Source organism: Phyllopteryx taeniolatus, chromosome 14, assembly GCF_024500385.1.
Source record: "Phyllopteryx taeniolatus isolate TA_2022b chromosome 14, UOR_Ptae_1.2, whole genome shotgun sequence".
Taxonomy (NCBI): Eukaryota; Metazoa; Chordata; class Actinopteri; order Syngnathiformes; family Syngnathidae; genus Phyllopteryx; species Phyllopteryx taeniolatus.
In genome coordinates this window covers 24157257-24171320 of record NC_084515.1, presented here as the reverse complement: position 1 = coordinate 24171320, position 14064 = coordinate 24157257, and the positions used below count along the sequence as shown (strand labels likewise).

Sequence of the window (14064 nt, the reverse complement as noted above, 5' to 3'; positions counted from 1 at the left end):
CGGCTCAGAAAATGGATGGATGAATGGATTTATATATATACACACAGTGAATGAACCTGCCTCACATTTCTGAGGACCTGGGTTCAAATCCCGGCCCTACGTGTGTGGTGTTTGAATGTTCTCCTCGGGCACTCCGGTTTCCTCACACATCCCAAAAACATGCATTAATTGAAGACTCTAAATTTCCCGTAGGTGTGAATGTGAGTGCGAATGGTTGGTTGTTTATCTGTGCCCTGTTTATATGGTGATTCGATTTAGTGTTTGTAAAACTGGTTCGCACATCTGCCTCACAGTTCTGAGGACCTGGGTTTAAATTTGACCTCGCCTGTGTGGAGTTTCTCCTCGTACCTTGCGTGGGTTTTTTCCTGGTTTTCTCCCACATCCAAAAAACATGCGTGGTAGGTTGATTGAAGACTCTTAAATTGCCCGTACGTGTGAATGTGGGTGCGAATGGTTGTTTGTTTCAATGTGCCCTGTGATTGGTTGGCGACCAGTTCAGGGTCTACCTTGCCTCTCGCCCGAAGGTAGCTGGGATAGGCTCCAGCACAACATTGAATATTTGGATTTAACTATGAAGTTGAAAAATATTGCTCTCAATGTGCAGAAGTGATTCTCCCAAAAAGTTTTTTTTAAACATTGCTCGCAGCTAAACATGACAAAATGTTGCTGTTATTTTCAGAGTGACCCGCTTTACAAACAGCACCCCATATGCACCATGTCTGGCATGTATAACGTCTACAGTCTCTGAGAAACGTACCTCATCAGTGACAGTATTGGTATACAGGCATCTGACTAGCTAAACTTTGCAGGTTGGAGCCTTGTCATTAACAATTTTCTTTCATTTCTGGCATAGATTTTCAATTAGACTGAAATGCGGACTATTTGCAGGCCATTACATTGTCTTTCTTGAAGGTTTTTTTTACTTTTTTTTTTTTATTCTCTATGGCAAGATGCATTATAAACTTGAAAAATGGCATCACCACACATCCTTTCAATCGACAGAACCAGAAAAGTGTCCAAAATCGCTATGTAAATTTGTGCATTTATTGTCATGCCTGCCATCTCCCCTGTGCCTTTACCTGACATGCAGCCCCATATGATCAATGACGGTGGAAATGTACGTTTTCTTCAGGCAGTCATCTTCAGAAATCTCAGTGGAACAGCACCAAACAAAATTCCAGCATCATCTTGCCCAATGCTGCTTTGTGATTCATTACTGAATATCACGTCCATCCAGTCAGCCACAGTCCATTACTTACTTTAGACCACTGCAGCCTTGGTTTTTCTGTTTAGGTGTTAAGCATTACGTTTGTTTGGCTTTTCTGTATGTAAATCCTATTTCCTTTGGGCAGTTTCTTACAGTTTGGTCACAGATGATGACTCCAGTTTCCGAAAATGTGGATAGAATTTCTTCTTTGTGCATTTTTATATTTTCAAGACATAATGCTTTAAGTTTGCTGTCTTGTCGCTCTGAGGTCTTCTTGGATTGGTCATCCAGGACAATTCCATTTCACAACCTTCCCATTTGGTTTTTGGTTTGTACTTCATCCATATCTTAGACACTACTGACTGGGAACAACCAACATCTTTTGCAACATTCTGTGATGTTTTACCTTCTTTAACATTTATAATTCTCTATAATCGTTTTGTGGAAAATCTGTGATTTGCCTTTTTTGTCCCTCCCAAATGAAACATTTGAATGATCATCCTTCAGGAGTGGTGTTTTCATCATTTTCACATTGACATAAGCAGTGGGCTTAATGGTGTTCTTCAGTAGAGTAGTGCATTTTTTGTAGTGAGAACAGAGGGAAAAGGAGACATGGTTTTAACTACAAATATATTCAAACAACAATCCTCTTCATTTCGTCAACCACAGCAGCAAACCCTTCAGTCTGTGTGTAAGTAACTTGAACGCAGCTTGTGGCTTTAAATAGAAAGGTGCAGTATGGACACGTCATACGGAAATCTAATTTAGAAATTCGGTTCACTACACCTAGAAATTTCACTGTAAGCGGTACGGAAAATGGATGTCATAAAAAAATAACATGAAAAATGAGTATGCTATTAGTGTTGGATAAACATATCAATAGAGAGACTTCGTTACCCACCAAACAACCAACTTTAACAATATGGATCAGCTGCAAGTGTCTATTGGGTTTCTTTGACAATAACGCTGCTGTTGCCACGTAACTGGGCAAGCAAATCTTGAAATTCCGACGTCTTCTTCATTGGTGCTTTCTGCTTGGGTGGGTTGCCCTCTAACTTTGTGGTTTGCATGGTGAACGTACAGGGAATGATATTAGCGCTCACGTTTGAGTTGTTTTCATCTGCGCTTTCTCCACTGTGAAATCCCTCAACATCCAGGCCCGCACAAGCAGAGTAAAAGCTGCTCTGATTGGTCCAGTTGCCAATGTTGTCCTGCGGGGAGGTTTTGCCACGGAGACGTTTCTGCTTGCCGATTTGAAAACCCTGAGAATCATCTCTTGGCCTCTTCCCTTGTTTTCTCTTCCTTTCCTTTCTTGCTGGCACTTTGCACGGCTTCCAGAGGTTCCTGACACACAAACACATTTATCTTATTTTACAGAAAACAAGTCCATTAACCTGTCTTTTAAAGGAAATGTGCATTCTGAGTTTTAGATGGTTACCTCTGAAGGAAAAGATGCGGCCTTGAGCACGAGTGTTTATGCCCATCCTGCTTGTTCTGCTTTGCTTGATTCTTCCCCTTCAAACGTGTGTGAAGCAGCAGCACACAGTGGGAAAGCTTCCTGACAAAACAAAATCCAGAGAGTTGACTTACAGGCCACTTTCATCATTCCAAAGGTTTTACTTACCCGCTTGAGTGGGGTAGCCTACTTGGGTTCCACTTTTTAAGCAGGACCCACTGATCACATGTCAAGGAGGTGGGATCTGCAATACAAATCACAAGGCGCTGCTTATAAGACGTGTTGCATCTTTACGTATAATGGGTACACAATATTAGTCTAAAAAAAGAAAACTAAGACACCAGCATAATTTTAGGGCTAGCTGAACCTGAAATGGGTCATATCTGGTGTGGATATGAGAGAGGACTTAAGTCTGATACTCAAGGCTCAGAGGCCAGAGATGGCCCGCCACATCTTTTTTTTTTTTTTTGTGGCACACTGAAGCAAATAAAGGCAGCACGGTGGGAAAACTGGTTAGACTCACAGTTCTGAGGACCGGGGTTCAAATCCCAGCCCCCCCATGTTCTCCCCATGGCTGCGTGGATTTTCTGCGGGTGCTCCGCTTTCCTCCCACATCCCAAAAACATGCGTGGTAGGTTGACTGAAGACTCTAAATTGCCCGTAGGTGTGAATGTAAGTGCGAATGGTTGTTTGTTTCTATGTGCCCTGCGATTGGCTGGCGACCAGTTCAGGGTGCACCTTGCCTCTCGCCCAACGATAGCTGGGATAGGCTCCAGCACGCGAAGACAAATCAGCTGTGTCAACTTCCATGATTGTTGCTCAAATTCTCATAAAACAATAACAATAAATAGTAGCGTTGAGACATTGCAAGCATTTTCTGTTTATGGTAACTTGAACAATAGTTGAACAAACTATTATCCTTGACTTCTGATTTCAAAACTAGGTATCCATCAATTTGTATGTAATAATGAGGTGACTAAACGTTTGTATGGTTTCACAGTCAACGGCCCTCTGAGGGAAACCGTGACTACAATGTGGCCCGTGCCAAAAATGAGTTTGACACACCTGGTCTAAATGCAAACGAGTACCCCGCCGTTGCCTTCACGGTAACGACGACCTTCCCCAAACGGCCGCCATTTAGGCACAGCAATCAGCCGGGCTGGCTCATCTAGTGTTAATACCGATGCCCGGGAAGCCCAATAGAAGACGAGAAAAGTAAGTCATTACATTATTTACAACAATGAAACATTAAATATGTGTTGCATGGGGCTGCAGTGCTACACCCTGTGAGGGAAGGACAGGACAAACTAGAAGAGGACAAGGTCAGGAGAAGAAGCATGCAGGACAAAGGTCATGAACCCGACTGTACAACTGAAGTGTGGTGGGATTGGCTATGTAAATGATAAAAGTCGAGAGTGTGAGTGAGAGGATACAAAAGCAATTTGCATATTGAACTAGACTTACACGTCACTAGCGCTGAAATAAAACAATAAAATAAACAACGCCCAATGCGGAAGTCTCGTGCACGAAATAGTTGATAAATAAGCAATAATTGATAAATGAAAGTAGCGAGCGATATTTAGATCATTGTAACATAGTAAAAGTACCGTTACCGCTAGCTGCCAGAGCGCAAGGAGTACGAAACGGTGACTATGATGACAGCGACCTCCCCACCAAGGAAAAACTCATCGGATCTATACGATTCATGTGAATGGCCTATTTTGAGTTCAAAATGGCAAATTTCGCCAAAAGGCGACTGATTTGCATGTATGGTATAATAATGTGATGAGTTGATTATATTATACATTTATGATTTTTCTAGTCGACAAGGCCCTCTATTGGAAATCATAACTACGATGTGGCCAGTGATGAAATAGAGTCCTGTTGTAGAGTACAGTGTTCTAATCTCATTGTACCCACACCCATATTATTTATATCCTGGCCAACTTTAAAGTGCATTTTTATTTGTTGAATAATGTTGTTGTTGTTTTTAAGCCGAAAATGACAAGAAAAGTAGCAAATGATGTACTTTAGAGGGTAGATACTGTATGATTACCGTAGGTTGTGTAGTGTGGGTGTTAAATTTGTTTTGTGTTCAAATATGTTTACAATGTGTTTAAAACATTGAAAAAAAGGAAGTAAAATTATTATTATTTTTTTTACATCACTCTCACAGACCCACTCACCAATTGCGAGTGGGTCTGGAATGTATCCCTCACAATAAACAATCCCAGGTACACTTACCATTGTCCAAGAGTTTATCTTTGATGGGAGTCTTCAATCTCTTGGCCCTCTGGTAGAACTTCCGACAAGATGAGCATAGGCCTGCTGGTGGTCTTAGTTTTTTGTTGGGAGCTGTGACTTTCAAAGGGGAAGGAGCAGTTGTCGAGCGACATTCCTCATCCAAATAATCTGACCCTCTCTCAACCACCTGTGCAATACTGCCCGCTTCAGGCTCCTCCTCTACATGACTGTTGATGATATGAATTATGTTATGGATGCGACCGTCTTCCTTATTAATGCTGCCATCATCAAATTCCGTCCTCCTCCTTCTCCTCTTAGCCCGAGTCTGGCGTTGGACAGCATCTTCACTTGCGTTGGGACTTTTATCAAGCTTCTTCTCTGAAGCTGTTTTCAACTTGGAGGAGCATCTAGTATTCATGGTGACACTGCAATTCAGGCTGTACACTACTTGGCTGTAACAAAGCAAACATAAGATGTTACACGTCAACGAAGCCACAATATAGATATTCAACGTTAAAAGTTGAACCTCACCTTTGACAGAAAACCTTCACTTGTTTTGATTTTCTGTATGACTTAAAGCAACGCGATTCATATTCAGTGCCATCTGGAGTCCTGTTGAATTGGGGACGACAAACTTGGAACAAACCCACAACGGAGCAGTCACGATTCAATGAAAACAGCTTCTTCTCCTGACACTTTTAAGGCTGTATATTATTACATATTTGCATCTCGGAATTTGAATTCACATTCTCATGCATCTCGGCTGTCTGATGCTAAATACATTCGAAGGCGTAGCTAGCTAAAGAAGGCAAACCAGCGGCGTTCAATTTACCGGATCTCAGGCGGCTCACAGCCTGCGTGTGTTGGCGCTGTCATGAATGGACTCGACATCGAACTTCGAATGTCCAGCCACTTGCGTACCTACTGACATTATGACATATAACTCAACGACTTGTTTGTTTTTCATAACAATAAAAAAATAATAATAATAATAAAAAAAATCTTTCTCATCTTACTTGGACGCATCCAGCTTCCGTTTTACTTCTTCGTCTTCATCTTCTAGTAGTGTTTAATGGCGGTGGACAAGAAACGTTTAGGCGCATTACCGCCACCTACTGGTATGTAAGGGTATAGATCTGTTATGCCTCCTAACCTTACTAACTTTATAAAATACAAAAAGAATAAAATAAACTACCCATACTGTACATCCTAATGGCTTTTGCCATTTTCTCAATCACTTTCTGTTTAATTATCCCTTTTATTTCTGTCTTAAACTTAACACTTAATGACACTTAATTCTTTAGGTGGAAATTCTGTTGCCTTGTTTGCCATTCTATCGACCCTCTCATTTCCCTTAATTCCAATATGCGCTGGTACCCACAGCAAGACAACTATCGAACCCATTATTCGTGGTCTATACATAACATTTGCTACATTTCTAGTATTATATCTGTTTTGCTTTCTGACTGACTGTATTGTATACTTTGTATTGCTGAACTACAATCTGGACATATACAGTGGGTACGGAAAGTATTCAGAGGCCCTTACATTTTGCACTCTTTGTTATATTTGCTAAAATCATTTAAGTTCAAAGGTTAGAAAAAAAATTCTGCTGCACTTTACGTTCCTAAGAGCACAGTGGCCTCCATAATCCTTAAATGGAAGATGTTTGGGACGACCAGAACCCTTCCTAGAGCTGGCCGTCCGGCCGAACTGAGCAATCGGGGGAGAAGAGCCTTGGTGAGAGAGGTAAAGAAGAACCCAAAGATCACTGTGGCTGAGGTCCAGCGATGCAGTCGGGAGATGGGAGAAAGTTCTAGACAGTCAACCATCACAGGAGAGGCATCAGAACAACTCCGCGACTGTTCTTGAATGGCCCAGCCAGAGCCCTGACTTAAATCCAATTGAGCATCTCTGGAAAGACCTGAAAATGGCTGCCCACAAACGTTCACCATCCAACCTGACAGAACTGGAGAGGATCTGCAAGGAGGAATGGCACAGGATCCCCAAATCCAGGTGTGAAAAACCTGTTGCATCATTCCCAAAAAGACTCATGGCTCTATTAACTCAAAAGGGGGCTTCTACTAAATACCGAGCAAAGGGTCTGAATACTTTTGGCTGTGTGATATTTCAGTTTTTCCGTTTTAATAAATCTGCAAACATTTCAACAATTCAGTTTTTTTTCTGTCAATATGGGGTGCTATATGTACATTAAAAGCTATTAAAAATTGTATTAATATTTTGAGCAAAAAATTTAACAACAAATATATGTATGATTACACTTGAAAAGAAAAAATATTATTACATTTTATGAGTCAAGTGATAAAAAAAAAAAAAACGGAGTAATATTATTAACTTGTATATTTTGTTAGGTAAGTTTCACATTCACAAATCTAAATTCCTAAAATCAACTCCATTATTCAAATTATTTTTGATTGAAATCAATAATTATTTAAAATCTCTCGAGTTGATAAATAATCAGAAATGTAAGTTGATGATTGGTATCCATTTAGAACTCTTTAAAAATTGAGTCGCAAGGATTTATTTTATTTATCTATGCATTACATTTATTATTATTATTTGTGCCTCAATGTATTTATGTTTATTTTGTCTGTTGTAATTGAACTGGATTGTTTGACCGGATGTATATTTCACTCAATATTATATTGACACAGATGTATGTTAATGTATTGATAATACATCCATCCATTTTCTGAGCCGCTTCTCCTCACTAGGGTCGCGGGCGTGCTGGAGCCTATCCCAGCTGTCATCGGGCAGGAGGCGGGGTACACCCTGAACTGGTTGCCAGCCAATCGCAGGGCACATAGAAACAAACAACCATTCGCACTCAGAGTCATGCCTACGGGCAATTTAGAGTCTCCAATTAATGCATGTTTTTGGGATGTGGGAGGAAACCGGAGTGCCCGGAGAAAACCCACGCAGGCACGGGGAGAACATGCAAACTCCACACAGGCGGGGCCGGGGATTGAACCCAGGTCCTCAGAACTGTGAGGCTGACGCTCTAACCAGTCGGGCCTGGTTAATATTGATAATACAATGTTGTCAATAAAAATAATAATATATTTAAAAAAACAACAACAACAAATCAACGGCACCCAATGCGGAAGTCGTAGTCCAGACAGATAGGTTGCGCACCAAATAGTTGATAAATAGCGTGACTACCTTATTAACATAGAAGTGTTGTTTGTTGTTCCCTGGTAGTGTGTGTGTGTGTGTGTGTTTTGTTTTATATGCTTTGTCTTGTGTCTTGTGGGTTGAAACTTCAGCATTTGTTCATACTCAGCTTGAGGTCCATGTACTAGTACCGTCTTTTGTTCTTATTAGTAAGACAATTCGACGCACTAGTAGAACGATCAGGGTGGACTTGACAGTGTCCTCGCCGTTCTACTAGTGTGCAAAATTGCCTTGTCTGGTGACAACAAGACATGGACTTAAAGCTGGATATCAAAGATATTGAATAAATGCTTACACGGCTTGCCTACACCTCCTGTGTAAATCTCAGTTCGTTATAGTCACATGGTTAACCGTGCACATCCACTCAGGAAGTAAATGACTGATTATACAACTCCCTCATCTGTCAGGGAGGACTTTGAACACACACAACGCTGCAGTTTTAACAGAGGAATTTCAGCAAGCAAGACACAAGAGGGAGTGGCCTCAGGGAAGAATTCCCATTTCCTCTTTTTCTTCAAGCATGTACTTGTGTGTGTGCTGCCCAGACGGGAAAATACAACCATGACAAGTGTAGTAGTGTGGGCGCTTTTGCTGCTGAACATGGCTGATGCTGTGGATAAGACCAGAGGATCTAAAGCAAGAGACAACATCGCCGCAGGTCACACCGGTGCTTCTTACGTGGGGAAACTGCTGGTGATACCCATGGATGGGAGTCATTGGGTGGGTATGAAGGCCATTGCTCAGGAAATGGGTCGGCGCGGACATCAGGTCACCGTTGTGATGCCAGAGATCACCCTACTCATTGGTCCAGGGGAGCACTATGACACTCTGACATACCCTCTTCCGTTCGACAAAGCCTTTGTTGACTTTGTGATGTCCAAGAATGAAGACGTGCTGCAAAAATCTACGCAGCCCTTCATAGAGAGAATCCAGGAAAAATTCTCACAAATACAGAGAATTACAGAATTGCTTCACACCACTGCAGAGAGCCTTCTGTTCAATGCAAGTATTATCTCACATCTGGCTCAGCAGGTAAGTGCCTTTCAATAAAAGCTTCCATCGGGTTTTTGCATTTGGGAAGTGTCTGCCGACACACTACTCATAAATCATTAGGGGTACTGGGCTTTCGGGTGACATTTCAGGATGAACCTAAAATGCACTATGACCTCCTCAGGTGACCGTGAATGCACATGTCCAACCGTTCAGGTTTCACAACTTCTCTTCAGCTTCTAGCAAGGAACTGAACATCAAAATTGACAACAGGTGTTTGATACTTGTTGTCGTTGTAACTTTCAGGTTGTCCCAGTAGGGGTCACCACAGCTAGTCACTCGCATGATTGGTTTGGCATGAATGGACCAATACATTTTCGGGTTCAACTCAAGTTGGCATTTCAAGATGCTCTTCACATCTGTTGATATCAAGAGGCCCAGACGACACCTAACAATTGATCAACGGTACCCTGCCATTGCGAGGCTTCAAACAGAATGTTGCGATGATGAGGGAAGTCGCCACTGAGCATACAGTGTCTTCGTTTCATGATTGGCAGGTTTAAACAGAGTGACTGAAAGAGTCACAGAAAGGCATTGAAGTGGAAGTCATAGGAAATGTATTGGTCGATTCATGGCTCAAACACCTGCTGGGATTGGGAATTACGCCGTTTGTTAGAGAGTATCAAGATGTGCAAAAGTAATGCAACATTGAACAGTTCGACATGTGCATTCAAATGTTTGTAGAAGGTCAAATTAACTCCACCTGTAAAGGTTATAGTGCATTTTAGGTTGAAATTTCACTCGAAAATCTGAATATCCCTAAATTGCTCAGTATTGCATTTGTCAACCATATCAAAGTTAAGAAAATTGTGAATGTACAGGTAATGTTTCAGAATTACAGTATATCTAACTGTTAACTCCTTATTCCACAGGGATTTGACGCTGTCCTGACAGACCCCATGGTGCCGACAGGCTCTTTAATAGCCCGCAAATTAGGTGAATGCTCCAGCACTGGGATATGTTCCATCCATCCATTTTCTATAGCGCCTGTCCCTATTAGGGTCACGGGTGAGCTGTAGCGTATCCGAAGTAACTTTGGGCAAGAGGTGGGGTACACGCTAGGACTGGTCTCTAGCCAATCACGAGGCGCATATAAACAAACAATCATTCACACTCACATTCACACTTATGAGACAACACTTAAGTATGTTAGAATAATAAAGGACGTGTAGCCGAGCTATAGGTCCGTGGTGTGGTGTGGTGTGCTGTGGGTGTGACAGGAGTTTAGGGTGGACGTGGGAGTGCATCAGGGATCAGCTCTGAGCCCCTTTCTGTTTGCAATGGTGATGGATAGGCTGACAGATGACGTTAGAGTGGAACCGCCTTGGACCATGATGTTCCCAGATGATGACAGTGTGATCTACTTTGAGAGAATGGAGCAGGTGAAGGAACATTTAGAAAGGAAATGAGAGGAAGGAAGAATAATTGTGGATGAAATACATGAAGGCTGGAGGACTTCAAATCCTTGGGTCAACAGCCCAGAGTAATGTTGAGTCAGTATGGAAAGAAGGTGAAGAAAGGAAAAGTGTCAGGTGTGTTATGTGATAGATGGGTCTCTGCTGCTTACAAACAGTGACACTGAAGAGACAACAGGAGTCTGGGGGTGGCGAGGATGAAGATGTTGAGGTTCTCTTCAAGAGTGACCAGGAAAGAATTATATATGAGTTAATCAGAGGGACAGCCAAGGTTAGATGTTTTGGAGATAAACCAGACTTAAATGGTTTGGCCACATTCAAAAGAGAGATAATGAGTATATTGGTAGAAAGATGATGATGATGGAGCTGCCAGGCCACAGAACGAGAGGAAGACCAAAGAGATGTCTGATAGACATATGTAGTGAGGGAAGACATGAGGGCAGTTGGTGTTAGAGAGGAGGATGCAGGAGATAGGCTTCCATGGAAAAGGATGGTGCGCTGTGGCGACCTCTAACAGGACGAGCAAAGTGGATGTGACATGCATATTTCTGGAATGCGGGAAGATACAGTATTGGAAATGGAATATGGTTTTTATTTTTCCATTTTTCTGCACGAGCATGTTCTCATAAGCATGTTTCCGGTTCACTTTCAGGTATTCCCACAGTTAATTTGCTGAGGGGAATTCCGTGTTTTTTGGACATGCAGTCTTCAGGGTGTCCATCGCCGCCTTCCTATGTGCCTCGCTTCTTCACTGCCCTCACAGATAAAATGGACTTCAAACAAAGAGTTCTCAACACCTTGGTGAATACTCACATGCATATGCAGACGTGCACATATGACCATGTTTTAATTGTGCACAGGGTGGCTAATTTATTATTATCCATAAAGCTTTAAAACGTGTTTCAGATCCAACAGCCCAGAAACTATCAAATAACATACAAAAATATGTGAAAAAAAGAGAAAGTCACAACATGTATGTGTTTAACACATTGTGCTAAGAGGTGCTAATCTTAAAAGACTGTCTGCTGCTTTTCATTGATTGTTTACGATATCTGTCTTTTGCTGAAAATTGTCTTCTTTTTCTATAAACTGAAATGAAATGTTACACTCAAGCTTGTTTATCATCCTGTGCCCTACAGGTAAGTGCGCTAGAGCCCCTCCTCTGCCGAGTCATCTATTGGCATTTTGACCGAATTGCCTCCGAGTTCCTGGAAGAGGACGTGGGTGTAGCTGAGGTGCTGTCGGACTCTGCAATCTGGCTGCACAGGTAACATACAATATGCAGAAGTCAAGAAGTCATACATTCAAGTGTGAGCAGAATTGTGGAAAAAAAAAACGTTGACATCTGGGATCCGACCTGCTTTTGAATCTATTATTCCACCAAGTCTCTAAGGAAGAAGTCTTAGCTCTGGAAGTTGACACAATTGCAGAAAATTCATTAATACCGGTTTCCTTGCCGTACCACCCTTAAAATAGCTCTGGGTCCCCTGTATGGGCCACGCCCCGCACTTTGGAAGTCTCTGCCCTAAACATATGTGTTGGAACAGGATTGACTTCACACTGGAGTTCCCACGCCCGTTAATGCCGAACATGGTGCCAGTTGGGGGCATCAACTGCGATGTGAGGACTCCTCTGCCTGAAGTAAGGCTCAAGTGTGTCTATGGGTGACTGTTCTTGTAACGCAGTAACATAAACAAAGTAATGCATAGTCTGTCTATGTCAAAGGACTTGGAGCCCTGGGTGTCAGGAAAGCATGGATTTGTTGTGTTCACACTGGGCACCGCATTGAAAAAAATCCCAATTGAGATAACCAAAGTCTTCCTGGAAGCATTCAGACAGATTCCACAGAAGGTACAGTCATATTTGGTATTGCTTAGTTTTGAATAACATGCCAGAAAGAATACATTTAACAAAGTATATATATATTTTTTTTTTGCAGTTGTAATTTGTAGTGCAGCATAGTCAAAATGTCAGTATTTATGTGAAGGATCATAATCTTTTGTAGATGTAGAAAATGTTTGATGCCATATTCTGTATAACATCCAGTCAAGATGTGATTGATGTGTAGGCTTCCAAGTTTGAGAGGTTTAATGCAAAGTAGCTCCGTTTTAAGCGGCTCAAAAGTGACAAATGTAATTAGGACTCCCATTTGTTAAGATGCTTAAATCATGCTCTAAGGGTTTAAGAACTTGAGAGGCTACTGAAAGTCAAGTGGCTTGACCTAAAAGAGGACTACAGTGTTTTCATTGTTTGTAGGCAAAAATTAAGGCGGCAACTGAAGGTTTTTGCTCCAGACTTCAAGTCAATATTGACTGAATAGTTTCTTCAACCCACCCATCCATCCATTTTCGGATACCGCTTATCCTCGCCAAGTATTAAAAATTATAGTTATTGTGACATTTGACTTTGAAAATGGAGGTACTCTGCATAAAATGGTAAATGCCATTTTTGTCAAACCTCTTAATGCTAAAAGTCTCTACCTTTCTCAACTTAATTGTTTTATTTGAAATCAATTTTGGTGGTGTCTGGTGGGAAACTCATAAGCCTTATTATTGTGCAAATATTTTTTTTAAATGTCTCTTTTCCCTGTTTGATGACAAAAAATATGCCTATACTTGAACAAATTGGTTTTCTCCAATAGGTAATATGGAGATATTCTGGGCTTGTTCCTGATAACACACCAGAAAATGTAAAGATGATGAGCTGGGTCCCCCAAAATGACTTACTCGGTAAATCCACTCCTGCCTGGAACGATGTGATGGCTAAACGGCTATCAATCCGCGTTTTCTTATATGGTCCATGTTATGTTTTCTAACAAACTTTTAGCTCATCCTGGAGCTCGGGCCTTCATAACGCATGGTGGCTCACACAGCATCTACGAGGGACTTTGTCATGCCGTTCCCATGGTGATGGTACCGATTGGTGGGGACCAGCCAGACAATGCAGAAAGAATGGCAAGTCGAGGAGTGGGAGTGGTGTTGGATATTTCATCAATCACCGCAGGAGACCTGCTGCGGGGACTGAATGAGGTCATTAATGACACTAGGTAAGTTTTTTTTTTTTTTTTTTTTTTACCTCCACTCAAGTTTGAACACACTGCCTTAAAGGTTTGAAGATGAATCCAACTAAAGGTCATTGCCTTAGATACAAAGAAAACATGAAGAAGCTGTCAGCGTTACACAAGGACCGCCCTGTTGACCCACTGGACCTCTCAGTGTACTGGACCGAGTTTGTGATGCGGCATAAAGGGGCCAAACATCTTCAAGCAGCTGTTCGTGACCTCAACTGGTTCCAGTACTTCTGTCTGGACGTAATAGCGCTACTTGCTACAATTGTACTGGTTTTTATGATCTTGACAGTTAAATGTTTGAAGTTATGCTGTCAGAAACTGAGCACAAAGAGGAAGCAAGACTAGATTAGCACCTGTAATATCTGGTTAATGAATAAAACAAAAACAAAAACTATCCAAGGGGAGCTGCACATTCACGTGTAGAAAC

At 41.7% G+C, this 14064-nt stretch overlaps 2 protein-coding genes across 4 annotated transcripts; one reads left to right on the top strand and one right to left on the bottom strand.

Moving 5' to 3' along the window:
• Window positions 1-1811: 1811 nt before the first annotated feature.
• LOC133488413 (uncharacterized) lies at window positions 1812-6013 on the bottom strand. Of its 3 annotated transcripts, none has more exons than XM_061796207.1 (7): window positions 5924-6013; window positions 5740-5831; window positions 5439-5519; window positions 4908-5359; window positions 2832-2907; window positions 2646-2765; window positions 1812-2551 (listed from the first exon to the last, which is right to left on the bottom strand). In XM_061796207.1, the coding sequence occupies exons 2-7, from the start codon at window positions 5796-5798 to the stop codon at window positions 2149-2151; spliced, it is 1191 nt and encodes a 396-aa protein (XP_061652191.1). In that variant the 5' UTR covers window positions 5799-5831; window positions 5924-6013; the 3' UTR covers window positions 1812-2148. The 3 variants fall into 3 exon arrangements, with proteins under 3 accessions (XP_061652191.1, XP_061652192.1, XP_061652193.1); XM_061796208.1 differs by having other exon boundaries at window positions 5439-5541; window positions 5924-6011; XM_061796209.1 differs by lacking the exon at window positions 5924-6013 and having other exon boundaries at window positions 5439-5541; window positions 5740-5917.
• LOC133488410 (UDP-glucuronosyltransferase 1A1-like) lies at window positions 3832-14031 on the top strand. Its single transcript, XM_061796204.1, has 10 exons — window positions 3832-3878; window positions 8510-9134; window positions 10025-10088; window positions 11220-11368; window positions 11707-11834; window positions 12115-12208; window positions 12293-12418; window positions 13209-13296; window positions 13394-13613; window positions 13712-14031. The coding sequence occupies exons 1-10, from the start codon at window positions 3847-3849 to the stop codon at window positions 13980-13982; spliced, it is 1797 nt and encodes a 598-aa protein (XP_061652188.1). The 5' UTR covers window positions 3832-3846; the 3' UTR covers window positions 13983-14031.
• The last annotated feature ends 33 nt before the right edge of the window (window positions 14032-14064 follow it).

Bases quoted from the DNA above. Each gene is read 5' to 3' on its own strand.
- LOC133488410 (XM_061796204.1), top strand. From the start codon at position 3,847: ATGCCCGGGAAGCCCAATAGAAGACGAGAAAA. The intron at 11,835-12,114 runs GTAACATACAAT...GTGTTGGAACAG, and splicing joins TCTGCAATCTGGCTGCACAG to GATTGACTTCACACTGGAGT. The intron at 12,209-12,292 runs GTAAGGCTCAAG...TCTATGTCAAAG, and splicing joins TGAGGACTCCTCTGCCTGAA to GACTTGGAGCCCTGGGTGTC.
- LOC133488413 (XM_061796207.1), bottom strand. From the start codon at position 5,798: ATGTCGAGTCCATTCATGACAGCGCCAACACACGCAGGCTGTGAGCCG. The intron at 5,520-5,739 runs GTAAATTGAACG...CCAATTCAACAG, and splicing joins TGTGAGCCGCCTGAGATCCG to GACTCCAGATGGCACTGAAT. The intron at 5,360-5,438 runs GTGAGGTTCAAC...GCTTTGTTACAG, and splicing joins GTGAAGGTTTTCTGTCAAAG to CCAAGTAGTGTACAGCCTGA.